Below are 14,538 nucleotides of genomic sequence, written 5' to 3' on the forward strand. Positions count from 1 at the left end.
CATTCTGATATGTTTATCCACAGCCTCCTCTACTGTAAAGGTGAAGCCACACTCCGGTTGGAGGCACAACACCTTATATTCCGTCTGGGTAGCCTCCAACCTGATGGCATGTTTTTTTTCCCGGTTAGTCCTGACGAAGGGTCTCCACCCGAAACGTCGACTGTACCTCTTCCTAGAGATGCTGCCTGGCCTGCTGCGTTCCACCAGCATTTGTGTGTGTTGTGTGTTTTATATATCTACTGTTCTCCAAACTGTTACTTTGCACTGCAAATTTACTGAGAACCATTAATAGGAAGACACCAACTCCACTTGTGCTGCTTTTTGCTGATTTTCTTTAAATGAGAATAACTCGGGCAACTATGCAAAAGGTGTTAATAATGAAAGCCTTCAGTAAACTTAATTTCAAACAGTTTTAATAATGTTCAATCATCTTGTCTTTTAATATAACAAGATATTTCATTAAAATATTTCATAGTTGAATGGTTGAAGTCTGTCAACACCCAAATATAAATTGGTTTCCTTGAGTTGCAAGAGGACATTAATTAAAAAAAACATGATTTCCTTTTTTTAAAAAAAAAGGAAATTTCACAGATGATCTTCAAATGTCCATTACTGTATACAATTCCCTTTTCTATTTTAAATTATAAACAGCCAGCAATCCACACTACCCACCGGTGCACGGATGGCCCATAATGCTTCTAATGCAGTTGGTCAAGACTTGGGGAAAAAGGAATAACTGGGAGTGCATGCAACTGGCATGGTTGGGAAAGAATCAAATCTCAAGAATTATCTACATTTACAAACTAGGTCTGAAAGACCTATTCTTCAGAGCAAGTCTGTGCATTCTCAAGGATTTCTTCACCTTGACTGACCGCAAGAATGATCTGGATATTCAAATACCTGTTTAATTATCAGAGCATGTATTTTTCATACACTTAATTAAAACACACACACTTTAGGCCTTACACTATACAATATGCTACCAGAATGAGTCTCTAAGGAAGTTAGACAAGAATAAAATTTGAACAAAATTGTGGATTTTTTTTGGATTGATGTTTTGAAGTAATTGGCTACATGTCAAAGATTTTAAAATGTTGGGCATCCAAGTGCCCTTAGGAAAGAACTTAATCAGTTGTTTTATATTTGATATACATGGAAGCTATCTTCTTAAGCTTCAGATGACTTTCTTTCACAATGGTAGGCAGCACAAAGCACTGGCTGTTCAGGAGGCTGAATTTTATAAGCAAATTACAGGTCAACAGACAAAGGAACATATAGAAATAATTAAAAACATTAATCTGGAGTTCAAAAAATTGAGGATATAGAGCAGAGAGTATGAATTTGAAAGGAAATACACATTCAAAAGATTAAGCACATCAATTAAAAAAAGGCCAAAGTTCAGACATGAAGGAGACCACAGAAAAAGACAATTTTGCTTTTTAATTTATATAAAATTCTAACATGTCTTTTGGGCAGTTTTTCTTTGCATCCCATTTAGAGGGGAGAGAAAATGTGCCAGAAGTTCCTTCCAGGTACAAGAGTGATACTCAATTCCAAAATACTTGGGTTTTACAAAGAACTGAACATTTGACAAAAAAAAAGAAAACCAACTTTCTTAGAGAGGGATACTAATGTCAAAGATACAGGGTTACTCTTTAAGGTGAAAGTTAGATTTGACAAATGGTCATTTGGGACTAAAGTAAGAAATGCAAGATTGAAGTCAATTAAATTTTAGTTTGCAATTGAAAAAGGCAAGAAAAGATTCATGAAAAATTACATGAAATAAAGCCAAGATGAACAAGTTTAGAGGAGGGTGTAATTACAAAACCCTTTTTTTAAAAAAAAAGGCACAGACAAAGCAATATATGGTTGCAAAATCAAACAATAGTTATGAGCACCCAAGAACTTTCGTCTAGTTCTTAATAACTCATTTCCAGACATCTCCAAAGAACAGAATCAGCATTCTCAGTTATTGCTTTACTTATCATGTAAACATCTATTTCATTCTTCTGTAACATTGTAACTCCATAATGCAGAATTCAAAAAAAAATTAACTGCCCACAGCTTCATCTTTAGCTGTAGAAAAATAATTTGTATGCACAAAATAATTTTGGAATTAAGGAAATAGCATCCCACAATAACTTAGTTTGTTGAAAAATATTTTTTTAAAAAATTCATTTAGTTTTCCTTTGTTTCGTCACAGGGCACTATCAAAGTAAAAACTAAGAACAGTAACATCAAAAGAACTTCTTCGCAGCTGCTTCTTGCTGGCTCCTGCGAGAGAAAGGAATAACTATTAGTAGATGAAAAATATACCATTATTCAGCCTAAAGAAGTGCAAAAGGCAGGATACCATTCACTTTAACTTTTTGGGAGGGGACACAAAGGAATCACACTTTTGACTTTGTGACTTTACAAATAGATTGATTTTCATTTGAGTTTCCAAAAATACCAAAGGTCTTGTACAGTAGGAGCTCACTTTAAGGAACTAGAATTTGAACAGTTTTTATTGCCAGAATTTTGACACAAGAGCCTAAATCCTTCATGCTGAGGATAGAGTCTTGGGAGACCCAGAGTCTCCCAGAGAACTAGATCTGTGTGAAGTGCATCCACATGCAGCTCCTTGAAGACCTTGTTAGGGATCTGGAGCAACAGCTGGATGACCTTTGGAGTGTGTGCTCATTATTGGCATTAAGGGTTTACTACAATGGCCATTTACTACACTAGGTACAGTAAGAGGGGAAAAAAAGGGGAACCTTAACAGAAACTTACCCAAAGCCAGGTGTCTTGATACATATTGGTATCAATGATGTAGGAAGGAAAAGCAAAGAGATCCTGAAAAAAGAATTGTGAGGGCTAGGCAAAAAGCTGAGACGCAGGATCTCCAGGGTAGTTAATATTGGATTGCTGCCTGTGCCACACACCAGTGAGGATAGAAACAGGATGATTTGGCAGATTAATGCTTGGCTGAGAAGCTGGTGCAGGGAGTAGGGCTTTAGGTTCTTGGATCATTGGAATCTCTTCTGGAGGTATGGCCTGTACAAAAGAGACAGGCTGCACCTGAACACGAGGGGGATCAATATTCTCACAGGCAGGCTTGTTAGAGTTGTTGGGGAGGGTTTAAACTAATTTGGCAGGGCGGTGGGAACCAGAGTGAAGGGACTCAGGATAGGACAGAAGGTAAAAAAAAGCAAAGATTGCGTGCAGTCAGACAGTCAGGAAGGGCAGCCAGCAGGGCGAGTATCAGTGCATTAGGGATGCAGAATCAAAAAAGGTATCAAATACAGTACTCAAAGTATTATATTATTATGGCTTTTTAGAGCAACACACTTAAAAGTTGCTGGTGAATGCAGCAGGCCAGGCAGCATCTATAGGAAGAGGTACAGTCGACGTTTCGGTCCGAGACCCTTTGTCAGGACTAATTGAAAGAAGAACTAGTAAGAGATTTGAAAGTGGGAGGGGGAGGGGGAGATCCAAAATGATAGGAGAAGACAGGAGGGGGAGGGATGGAGCCAAGAGCTGGACAGTTGATTGGCAAAAGGGATATGAGAGGATCATAGGACGGGAGGCCTTGTGCATTACTCCCAGAAGGTTAAAGGTGGCAAATGCAATGTTGGCATTTATTTCAAGGGGAATAAAATATAAAAGCAAGGAGATAATGGCAAGGCTTTATAAGATATTAGTCAAGCTGCACTTGGAGTATTATCAACAGTTTTGGGCTCCACATCTCAGAAAGGATGTATTGTCATTGGAGACTATCCAGAGGATGATGATTCCAGGAATGAAGGGGTCAACATCTGAGGAGCATTTGGCAGCCTTGGGCCTGTACTTTCTGGGATTTAGAAGAATGCGTGGGGATCTCATTGAAACCTACCGAATGTTGAAAGAACTAGATAGGGTAGCACCTCAAAATTGAGGGGCGACCTTTTAGAACATAGGTACGGAGGAATTTTTTTAGCCAAAGAGTGGTGAATCTGTGGAACACTCTGCAACAGACTAGGGTGGAGACCAAGTCTGTGGGTATATTTAAGGCAGAAGCTTGCAGTTGTGTGATCGGTCAGGGCATCAAAAGATGTGGCAAGAGGCAGGTGTATGGGGTTGAGTGGGATCCAGTATCAGCCATGATGTAATGACAGAGCAGACTCAATGGGCTGAATGGCCTAATTCATCTCCTATGTCTTATGGTCTTGTGGACAAGAGGGCACAGCCTCAGGATAGAGGGGCACCCATTTAAAACAGAGTTGATGAGAAATTTCTTTAGCCAGATAGTCGTGAATTTGTGGAATTTGTTACCACAGGTAGCTGTGGAGGCCAGGTTGTTGGGGGTATTTAAGACAGAGCTTGATAGGTTCTGATTGTTCACAGCATCGAAGGTTATGGGGAATGGGACTGAAGAGGGGGGAAAAAGGATCAGCCATGACTGAATGGCAGACTCAACAGGCCAAATGGCCTAATTCTGCTCCTATATCTTTTGGTATAATTTAAATATTTAACATAAAGAAAATGTAATTTCACTAACATCCTTTCCCACCTCTAATGACCTCAATTTTTTTTTCAAATAGCCAATCTTGTTAATGCTTTGGAGCCTTACCAGTAACCAAGGGGTCTGAGGACCCCACGCTGGAAACCCCTGGTTCAAAGGATAAAATTAAAATAAGATTATTAACATTTACTTAAAAAATTTATTAATGGGAAAATGATAAAATCAAAAGGGCAGCAAAAGGGATTAAAAAAAACCACAACTTTATTCACAGCAGAAGGGAGATCAAAGAACAAGACAAAGGCTAAAGTGGCCACAGATGAAATAGGATATTATATATAACAAACTGACTTAGCTTTCCACAACTTAATTCCTGTCATATCTACAACACAGAAAACTCGGTTAGTGATTAACTATCCCAAGACATCAAGACTTCTTGGGTGCAGCATACAATTGTCAATCAATACGACATTATTGATGCTTAGCTCCTGCTTTTAGAGCTCCACAAATAAAGAAGAATTAACAAGAGTATGGATAAGACAAATGCAGATGGAGATAGGTGAACCTCAGCAGTTTATAGGTCGTTCGTGTAGATGAAAGGCTTGATGTTACCCCTGGGGTTTTTTGGAGTCACAAATCTATCCTCCTCAAGAACCAGGGATCAAGAGTACAACTCAACCCACAGAGAAAAATATATAATTCTTTGTTCAAACCTCTTTCCACATCCATTTTCACTATTTCCTATTTTTTAAAAAATTAGACCATAAGATATAGGAGCAGAATTAAGCAAGTTGGCCCATCAGGCCTGCTCCGCCATTTCAATGTGGCTGATCCATTTCCCTCTCAGCCCCAATCTTTTGCCTTCTTCCCATTTCCCTTTCTGCCATGACTAATGAAGAACCTATCAACCTCTGCCTTAAATATACCCAATGAATTGGCACCACAGCTGCCTGTGGCAACGAATCACTGTGGACTATTTAAGTGTTTTATTTATGTTTTACATCATGTTGATCAAAGCCCTTTCCCAAGCATATTGGATGCAGTTTCTCTAGTGTTTCCTTGAAAAACACAGGATCATTAGAAGTAAATCAATGGACAATGTGATCAAATCTTTCAAAGGCAGCTCAAGCAATTAAACCTTTTCATTTCAGAGAAGGCATAATACAAATCTTTAAACAAAAAAAAGACAGAAAAAGTTTATGAAAGGGAAGTATTTTCTATAAGAAGACACCTGGAAATTATAACCTTTGAATATGATTGAAGATTTGATAGTCACCTAAAGGTTAACTCCCCAAGTTGTCAGGGCGGATATCTAATTTGGGGTGAGTTTGAATGTTTATAACATTACGAAAGGAGGGATGGATGGTTGAGAGGGATGTCACAGAGGGAAGAAGATAAAGTGATGAAGGGGAAAGATCAGCAATTTCAGGAAAGAACAGAGGACAAACTGGTGGTTGTAAAGGAAGTCTATAGTATGATGCAAACTTAACCTTTTCATGTTCTGGACAGTATGTTTATGACTGGACTCACTCACAAACATATAAATTTGCAATCAGCGCAATCAAAGATCAGAGTTATGTGGTTTGCCAATGCTAATTGGTATGACCCTAAAGTGTCTGGTAGTCAAGTACTAGAAATTTAACCAGTACCATTAGGAAAAATATATCAGATACAAGATTAATCCATTATATTCAATTAGAAATGTCAATAATGCTACACTGACTTTGAACAATGATACCAATCTTGACAGGATTTAAGCCAAAACAAAATTAGTGCTAGGCGATTCTGTGGACGCAGGAAAGAAACTCAGATGGTAGTTTGCCTCCCAGGTGCCAGGGTCCAGGATGTTTCTGATCGCGTCCAAGATATTCTGTAGTGGGAGGGAGAATAGCCAGAGGTTGTGGTACATATTGGTACCAATGACTTAGGTGGGAAAAGGGAAGAGGTCCTGAAAAAAAGACTACAGGGAGTTAGGAAGGAAGTTGAGAAGCAGGACCGCAAAGGTAGTAATCTCGGGATTACTGCCTGTGCCACGCGACAGTGAGAATAGGAATAGAATGAGGTGGAGGATAAATGCGTGGCTGAGGGATTGGAGCAGGGGGCAGGGATTCAGATTTCTGTATCATTGAGACCTCTTCTGGGGCAGGTGTGACCTGTACAAAAAGGACGGGTTGCACTTGTATTCCAGGGGGACCAATATCCTGGCGGGGAGGTTTGCTAAGGCTAATGGAGAGAGTTTAAACTAGAATTGTTGGGGTGTGGGAACCGAACTGAAGAGACTGGGGAAGAGGCGGTTGGCTCATAAATAGAGAAAGCTTGTAGACAGTGCGAGAGGGAGGATAGGCAGGTGATAGAGAAGGGATGTGCTCAGACCAACGGTTTGAGATGTGTCTATTTTAATGCAAGGAGTATTGTGAACAAAGCAGATGAGCTTAGAGCGTGGATCAGTACTTGGAGCTATGATGTGGTGACCATTACAGAGACTTGGATGGCTCAGGCACAGGAATGAGTGCCAGGCTTTAGATGTTTCAGAAAGGACAAGGAGGGAGGCAAAAGAGGTGGGGGCGTGGCACTGTTGATCAGAGATAGTGTCACGGCTGCAGAAAAGGTGGACGTCATGAAGGGATTGTCTACGGAGTCTCTGTGGGTGGAGGTTAGGAACAGGAAGGGGTCAATAACTTTACTGGGTGTTTTTTTTAATAGGCCACCCAATTATAACAGGAATATCGAGGAGCAGAGAGGGTAACAGATCCTGGAAAGGTGTAATAATAACAGAGTTGTCGTGGTGGGCCATTTTAATTTCCCAAATACAGATTGGCATCTCCCTAGAGCAAGGGGTTTAGATGGGGTGGAGTTTGTTAGGTGTGTTCAGGAAAGTTTCTTGACACAATATGTAGATAAGCCTACAAGAGGAGAGGCTGTACTTGATTTGGTGTTAGGAAATGAACCTGGTCAGGTGTCAGATCTCTCAGTGGGAGAGCATTTTGGAGATAGTGATCATAATTCTACCTTCTTTACAATAGCATTGGAGAGAGATAGGAACAGACAAGTTAGAAAAGCGTTTAATTGGGGTAAGGGGAATTATGAGGCTATCAGGCAGGAAATTGGAAGCTTAAATTGGGAACAGATGTTCTCAGGGAAAAGTATGGAAGAAATGTGGCAAATGTTCAGGGGATATTTGTGTGGAGTTCTGCATAGGTACGTTCCAGTGAGACAGGGAAGTTATGGTAAGATACGGGAACTGTGGTGTACAAAGGTTGTAATAAATCTAGTCAAGAAGAAAAGCTTACGAAAGGTTCAGAGAGCTAGGTAATGTTAGAGATCTAGAAGATTATAAGCCTAACAGGAAGGAGTTTAAGAAGGAAATTAGGAGAGCCAGAAGGGGCTATGAGAAGGCCTGGGTGGGCAAGATAAAGGAAAACCCCAAGGCATTCTACAAGTATGTGAAGAGCAAGAGGATAAGACGTGAAAGAATAGGACCTATCAAGTGTGACAGTGGGAAAGTGTGTATGGAACCGGAGGAAATAGCAAAGGTACTTAATGAATACTTTACTTCAGTATTCACTATGGAAAAGGATCTTGGTGATTGTAGTGATGACTTGCAGCAGACTGAAAAGCTTGAGTATGTAGATATGAAGAAAGAGGATGTGCTGGAGCTTTTGGAAAGCATCAAGTTGGATAAGTCGCCGGGGACCGAATGAGGTGTACCCCAGGCTACTGTGGGAGACGAGGGAGGAGATTGCTGAGCCTCTGGCAATGATCTTTGCATCATCAATGGGGACGGGAGAGGTTCCGGAAGATTCGAGGGTTGCAGATATTGTTCCTTTATTCAAGAAAGGGAGTAGAGATAGCCCAGGAAATTATAGACCAGCAAGTCTTACTCCAGTGGTTGTTAAGTTGATGGAGAAGATCCTGAGAGGAGGGATTTATGAATATTTGGAGAGGTATAATATGATTAGGAATAGTTAGCATGGCTTTGTCAAGGGCAGGCCCTATGAGCCCGATTGAATTTTTTGAGAATGTGACTAAACACACTGGTGAAGGAAGAGCAGTAGATATAATGTATATGGATTTCAGCAAGGCATTTGATAAGGTACCCCATGCAAGGCTTATTGAGAAAGTAAGGACGCATGGGATCCAAGGGGACATTGCCTTGTGAATCCAGAACTGGCTTGCCCACAGAAGGCAAAGTGTAGCTGTAGACGGGTCATTTTCTGCATGGAGGTCGGTGATCAGTGGTGTGCCTCAGGGATCTGTTCTGGGACCCTTACTCTTCGTGATTTTTTATAAGTGACCTGAATGAGGAAGTGGAGGGATGGGTTAGTGAGTTTGCTGATGACACAAAGGTTGGGGATAGTGTGGAGGGCTGTCAGAGGTTACAGCAGGACATTGATAGGATACAAAACTGGGCTGAGAAGTGGCAGTTGGAGTTCAACTCAGGTAAGTGTGAAGTGGTTCATTTTGGTCGGTCAAATACAATGGCAGAATATAGTATTAATGGTAAGACTCTTGGCAGTGTGGAGGATCAGAGGAATCTTGGGGTCCGAGTCCATAGGACGCTCAAAGCAGCTGCACAGGTTGACTCTGTGGTTAAGAAGGCATACGGTGTATTGGCCTTCATCAATCGTGGAATTGAATTTAGGAGACGAGAGGTAATGTTGCAGCTATATAAGACCCTGGTCAGACCCCACTTGGAGAACTGTGCTCACTACAGGAAGGATGTGGAAGCGATAGAAAGGGTGCAGAGGAGATCTACAAGGATGTTGCCTGGATTGGGAAGCGTGACTTATGAAAACAAGTTGAGTGAACTCGGCCTTTTCGCCTTGGAGCGACGGAGGATAAGAGGTAACCTGATAGAGGTGTATAAGATGATGAGAGGCACTGATTGTGTGGATAGTCAGAGGCTTTTTCCCAGGGCTGAAATGGTTGTCACAAGAGGACACAGGTTTAAGGTGCTGGAGAGTTGGTACAGAGGAGATATCAGGGGTAAGTTTTTACTCAGAGAGTGGTGAGTGTGTGGAATGGGCTGCCGGCAACGGTGGTGGAGGTGGATACAATAGGGTCTTTTAAGAGACTTCTGGATAGGTACATGGAGCTTAGTAAAATAGAGGGCTATAGGCAAGCCTAGTAATTTCTAAGGTAGGGACATGTTCGGCACAACTTTGTGGGCCGAAGGGCCTGTATTGGGCTGTAGGTTTTCTATGTTTCTATTGAATGCTGGATATTCCATGTAAATTTCCTTATAATTTAATTAAAATTCACTAATTGCATTCTTATAAGCATTAAAAGCCAAAAATAAAACCTACTTCATCAATGTAAATTATACTTACCTATACATTATATAACCAATGAACAATACCGTTTGAAAGGCCACAAACATGAAGAAATGAGTTGTAGATAAACATGATGGGAATGGGGGTAATTCTGGGCATTTAGGCTTCTCAATATTTACCTGTTGAAAAACATGAGCCATGACTTAAGATTTATATTAGCAAATATACAGTAGAATCTTCAAATAGCACAGCTTTGAAATATTAATTGATCCAGTCAAATACAAGGCAGCTGCTTCCAGTTACCCAAGTTCACTTCTGACTTCTGTTGCCATTCGTGTGGAGTTTGCATGTTCTCCTGGGACTGCACAGGTTTCCTCCAGGTTATCTGGTTACCTCCCTCACCTCAAAGGTGAACTGATTGTTAGACATTTAACCAATTACAAGTGCATGTGGCTGGTGAGAAAATCAGGGGGTTTTAACTGACATGTATGAGACACAAGGTTAAAAGGGAAATAAGTCGGTGACTGGTATTTCTCCAAGAGTCAGACAAAAACTCTGAGAGAATGTCCTATGGGTTATTCCACACGACATTCTCATATGTCCTATGAGAATGACTTTATGGGTCAAATGTCTACGTTTTATGATGTAAGAAAAATGGACCTGACAAGATTGAGAGATGCCAAGTTAGTCTAAGTCCTAGTATTCTCGGTTTCACTAAAGACCTAATCAAAATGGTTGCTCTGAAAACCCTTCAAGGGAATTTATCTAATTAATGAGTAAACAAGATAGGTTGAAGGGAAACAACAAGTATAACCTTTATACAAAGACAGATGGTGTTTCATATTTGAATTTCTACAGAGGGTCAGACCAGATCATGTTTTGTTGCGGATGGTAATTACATATCTCACTGCCACATATCTCCCATCCATTGTTTTGGACAGTTCTACACCATAGCACCATTGTACAGAAATAAGATGGAGGTTGAATGTTTATACACATTGCCTGCTCTACCACATGACTAAGCACACTGAGCTGTGAGTTCCATAAAAAAAACATCAGTCATGAATTAAGTTTTTAAATTAGCAAATATACAGTAGAATCCTCAAACAGCACAGCTTTGAAATATCTAGTCAAGTGCAAAGCAGCTACCTCCAGTTAGCCAAGTTTAATTCTGTCCCATATATTTGGCTTAATTTTGAATTCTTTTTAAAATGTCTGATGATCAGAAACTCCTGAAGAGGTCCTGACAGCAAGAGCCGTCAAAAAGTGTTTTCAATTCCTGTACGAGGCTTAATTGTTGCTACTGCACATTTGCACTTTGTGATACAGCTATAGCAGCAAGACTTGATTTTGACTGAATCCGGGGGGGGCGTCACAGAAGGTTTAGTGCAGCCACAGTGATCAAAAGAAGAGCTATCATGAGGTACAGTCTGCATCAAACTCAGTGGGTGAGTCTAGGACCAGCAGGCTGTCTTCATATCAACTACAGGAACAGTTGTCTAGGGTCCAAAAAAATAGCTGACAAGGTTGCAAACCAGACAGAGGGGATGCAGAGGGAAATGTTAAATTGCCCTATCTCATAAATCATTAATTTACTCATTTATTAAAATCGAAAGGAGTTTTGCAGTCTCTGCTAATCTTCAGGAGTGGATCAAATGAACAGTAAAACTACATCAAAAAGCGGGCCATGCTAATGTCACGCAAAATTATAATTTCCTGTTAGCTCCATCTCATCAGTAACTACATCATTAACTTTTACATTAAGCAAAATTGTTAGATCTAAAGACTTCTGGATGCTTGAAAAAGCTAAAAGTTGGCATAACAAACAAGTTTAGTTTGTTCTGAACTCCGAAACAAGACTTAAAGCACTTACATTTCTTTGTACCAATGCACCAAGGTCTCTTTTCACAACATGGAGGTGTTCTTTGATATCGTGGAAATGTTGAGTCATTTCATACCCTCCAGTTGCACCACCTGGAAGCTGAGCTGCCTGACTCAGGGCATTAGTTACTGAATTCCTAAAGAGATAGACAAACGTCAGTGTGAATAGTTAGGTAGCTGGCTACACTCAAAACTTTCAAAGTAAGGCTACAAAGATAGACAATTACTAAGTTACATAAACACAAGAGATTCTGCATTTCTGATAGAAATTTTGAGCAACACACACACACAAAATGCTCGAGGAACACAGCAGGTGAAGCAGCATCTGTGGAGAGGAATAAACAGTTGACTTTTCAGGGCAAGACCCTTCACCAGGACTACTGTTTATTTCTCTTCATAGATGCTACCCGACCTGCTGAGTTTTTATGTTACTTGTTAGTTTTCATAAGATCAGGACTTCCCAAAGCAATTCTGATTGGAGAAGATATCGAACTGCAATCAACTGATGAAATATGTGAAATGCAACAACCAATAAGCACTCAAATTTCCAACTGCAAAAATAAAATCTGACAAGATCTTTGATGTTTACAAGTCTTTCCACAAAAGCTGCCTGAGCTGCTAAGTACTTTTAGTAACTTCAGTATTTGGCTTTTATAGATAGATCAATGTATTGATTAAGGATGTATTCAGAATATGAAACTGCCTTGCTTGTCCTTGAACTGATTCAAGGGATATTTGGCACTTATTCAAAACACATGTACAGCAGATGTGATCTCAATGACTATCCACACAGCTTTCAAACACTTGGACGATCTAAAAACCGAGCAACATAAAAAAAAATGCTGGAGGAATTCAGCAGGCCAGGCAGCATCTATGGAAAAGAGTAAACAGTCAACAATTTGGGCTGAGACCCTTCATCAGAGCTGGGAGGAAAAAAACGTTTCCAGTCCCTATATTTTTTTCAGCCCAGAAATAATATCTCCACTTTGCTGGCAATCAACTCTGGTGCACCACAGGGTGTGTGCTTAACTCACCGCTCTCTCACTACATCCATGACTGTGTGGCTAGGCATAGCTCAAATGCCATCTATAAATTTGCTAATGATACAACCATTGTTGACAGAATTTCAGATGGTGATGAAAGGGCGTACAGGAACGAGATATACCAGCTAGTTGAGTGGTTTCACCGCAGCAACCTTGCAATCAGCATCAGCAAGACTAAAGACCTGATTGTGGACTTCAGAAAGGACAAGACGAGGGAGCACAAACCAATCTAGAAGTGGAGAGAGTGAGCAATTTCAAGTTCCTGGGAGTCAATATCACAGAGGACCTAACCTGGATGCAACATATTGATGCAGCTTCAAAGAAGACAAGACAGCAGCTATATTTTATTTGGCGCTTGAGGAGATCTGGTTTGTCAAAATGTTCAAAAATTTTTATAAATGTACTGTGGAGAGCATTCTATCTGTTGGATCACTGTCTGGTATGGGGGAGGCAAGATCGAAGTGAGTTGCAGAAACATGTAAAACTAGTCTGCTCCATCATGGGTACTAGCCTCTGTAGTATCCAAGATACCATGAAGGAGCAGTGCTTTGGGAAGGCAGCGTCCGTCATTAAGCATCCCCACCATCCAGGACATGCCCTCTTCTCATTGTTACCACTGGGAAGGTGGAACAGAAGCCTGAAGGTACACACTCAGCAATCCAAGAACAGCTTCTCCTCTGCCATCCAATTTCAAAATGGACATTGAACCCATGAACACTACCTCACTACTTTTTTTTGCACTAGTTACTTTAACTTAACCATTTAATAGACATATATGTTTAATGTAATTCAGTTTTTTCTCTTTATATTTATTAATCATGTACTTGATTTTATTGCGGCCATAACATTAACAAATTTCATGACATGCTGGCAATATTAGACACAATTCTGACTCTAAATATACCTTTTTACAGATTGCCCACTGAAAAGCTGCGGTAGATTTCATCAATATAACTCTTATGCTGAACCTTACATAGAGAACATAGAAATTTGCAGCATATTACAGGCCCTTCGGCCCACAATGCTGTGCCAACCACATAACCTACTCTAGAAACTGCCTAGAATTTCCCTAGCACGTAACCCTCTACTTTTCGAAGCTCCATCTACCTATCTAAGAGGCTCTTAAAAGACCCTATTGTATCCTTTTTGGATTGTCTTCCCTGGAGGTTTAGAGGCTGAGGGGTAACCGATAAAGTACATAAAACTATGAGTGATATTATTTATAATATATATATATATATATATATATATATATATATAGTTTTACCCTCAGGGTGGAAATGTCGAGGAAAGGCATAGTTTTCAGGTAAGAGAGGAAAAGGTTTAAAGGAGACTTTATGTAGCAAACATTTTGTTTTAGAGAGTGTGATAGGTGCTTGGAATGCACTGCCAGGGAAGCAGATACAACAGCAGATTAAGGACCATTTAGACAGACATGAGCAAGCAGAGGATCGAGGATACAGACTATATCCGGGCAGATGCGCAGTTACATTGGCATGATGGTCAGCACAGACGTTGTGACCTGAAGGGTGTGTTCCTGTACTGTACCATTTTTTGTTCTTCAAGGGACATAATTAAGTAGCAAGTGGGCCATTCCCAGTGACAAAATTCTGACTGAGAAACACACTCATCCAGTCTGAGTACTCAAATCTTCAAATCAAAAATTTAACAGAAGCATCATTCTTCAAGACCCTTCTCCCAGGCTGAACCTTTCTTTTAATGTAACGGAAAAATTGTTAAACTGTTGTACAATTGCATGAAATAAGAAATTCATTTGTTTTAATCAAGGCAAAATAAACTTTAGGGCAAGATTATTCCTTTAATCAAGGATTAAATTTCTTAAAATAAAACAAATTAGACT

General features: G+C 40.1%; 1 protein-coding gene across 2 annotated transcripts in view; it reads right to left on the minus strand.

Moving 5' to 3' along the window:
• Positions 1-381: 381 nt before the first annotated feature.
• lman1 (lectin, mannose-binding, 1) overlaps positions 382-14,538 on the minus strand; it is a 65,598-nt gene continuing 51,441 nt past the window's right edge. The window contains exons 11-13 of one of the 2 annotated variants that reach the window (XM_063042714.1): positions 11,627-11,771; positions 9,811-9,932; positions 382-2,274 (exon numbers count right to left, since the gene is read on the minus strand). In XM_063042714.1, the coding sequence (XP_062898784.1) occupies positions 2,238-2,274; positions 9,811-9,932; positions 11,627-11,771 (304 nt within the window). In that variant the 3' untranslated portion in view covers positions 382-2,237. The remainder of the gene's footprint in view (positions 2,275-9,810; positions 9,933-11,626; positions 11,772-14,538) is intronic. The other variant, XM_063042713.1, reaches the window with a different exon arrangement.

Source organism: Mobula hypostoma, chromosome 3 (genome assembly GCF_963921235.1).
Source record: "Mobula hypostoma chromosome 3, sMobHyp1.1, whole genome shotgun sequence".
Classification (NCBI taxonomy): domain Eukaryota; kingdom Metazoa; phylum Chordata; class Chondrichthyes; order Myliobatiformes; family Myliobatidae; genus Mobula; species Mobula hypostoma.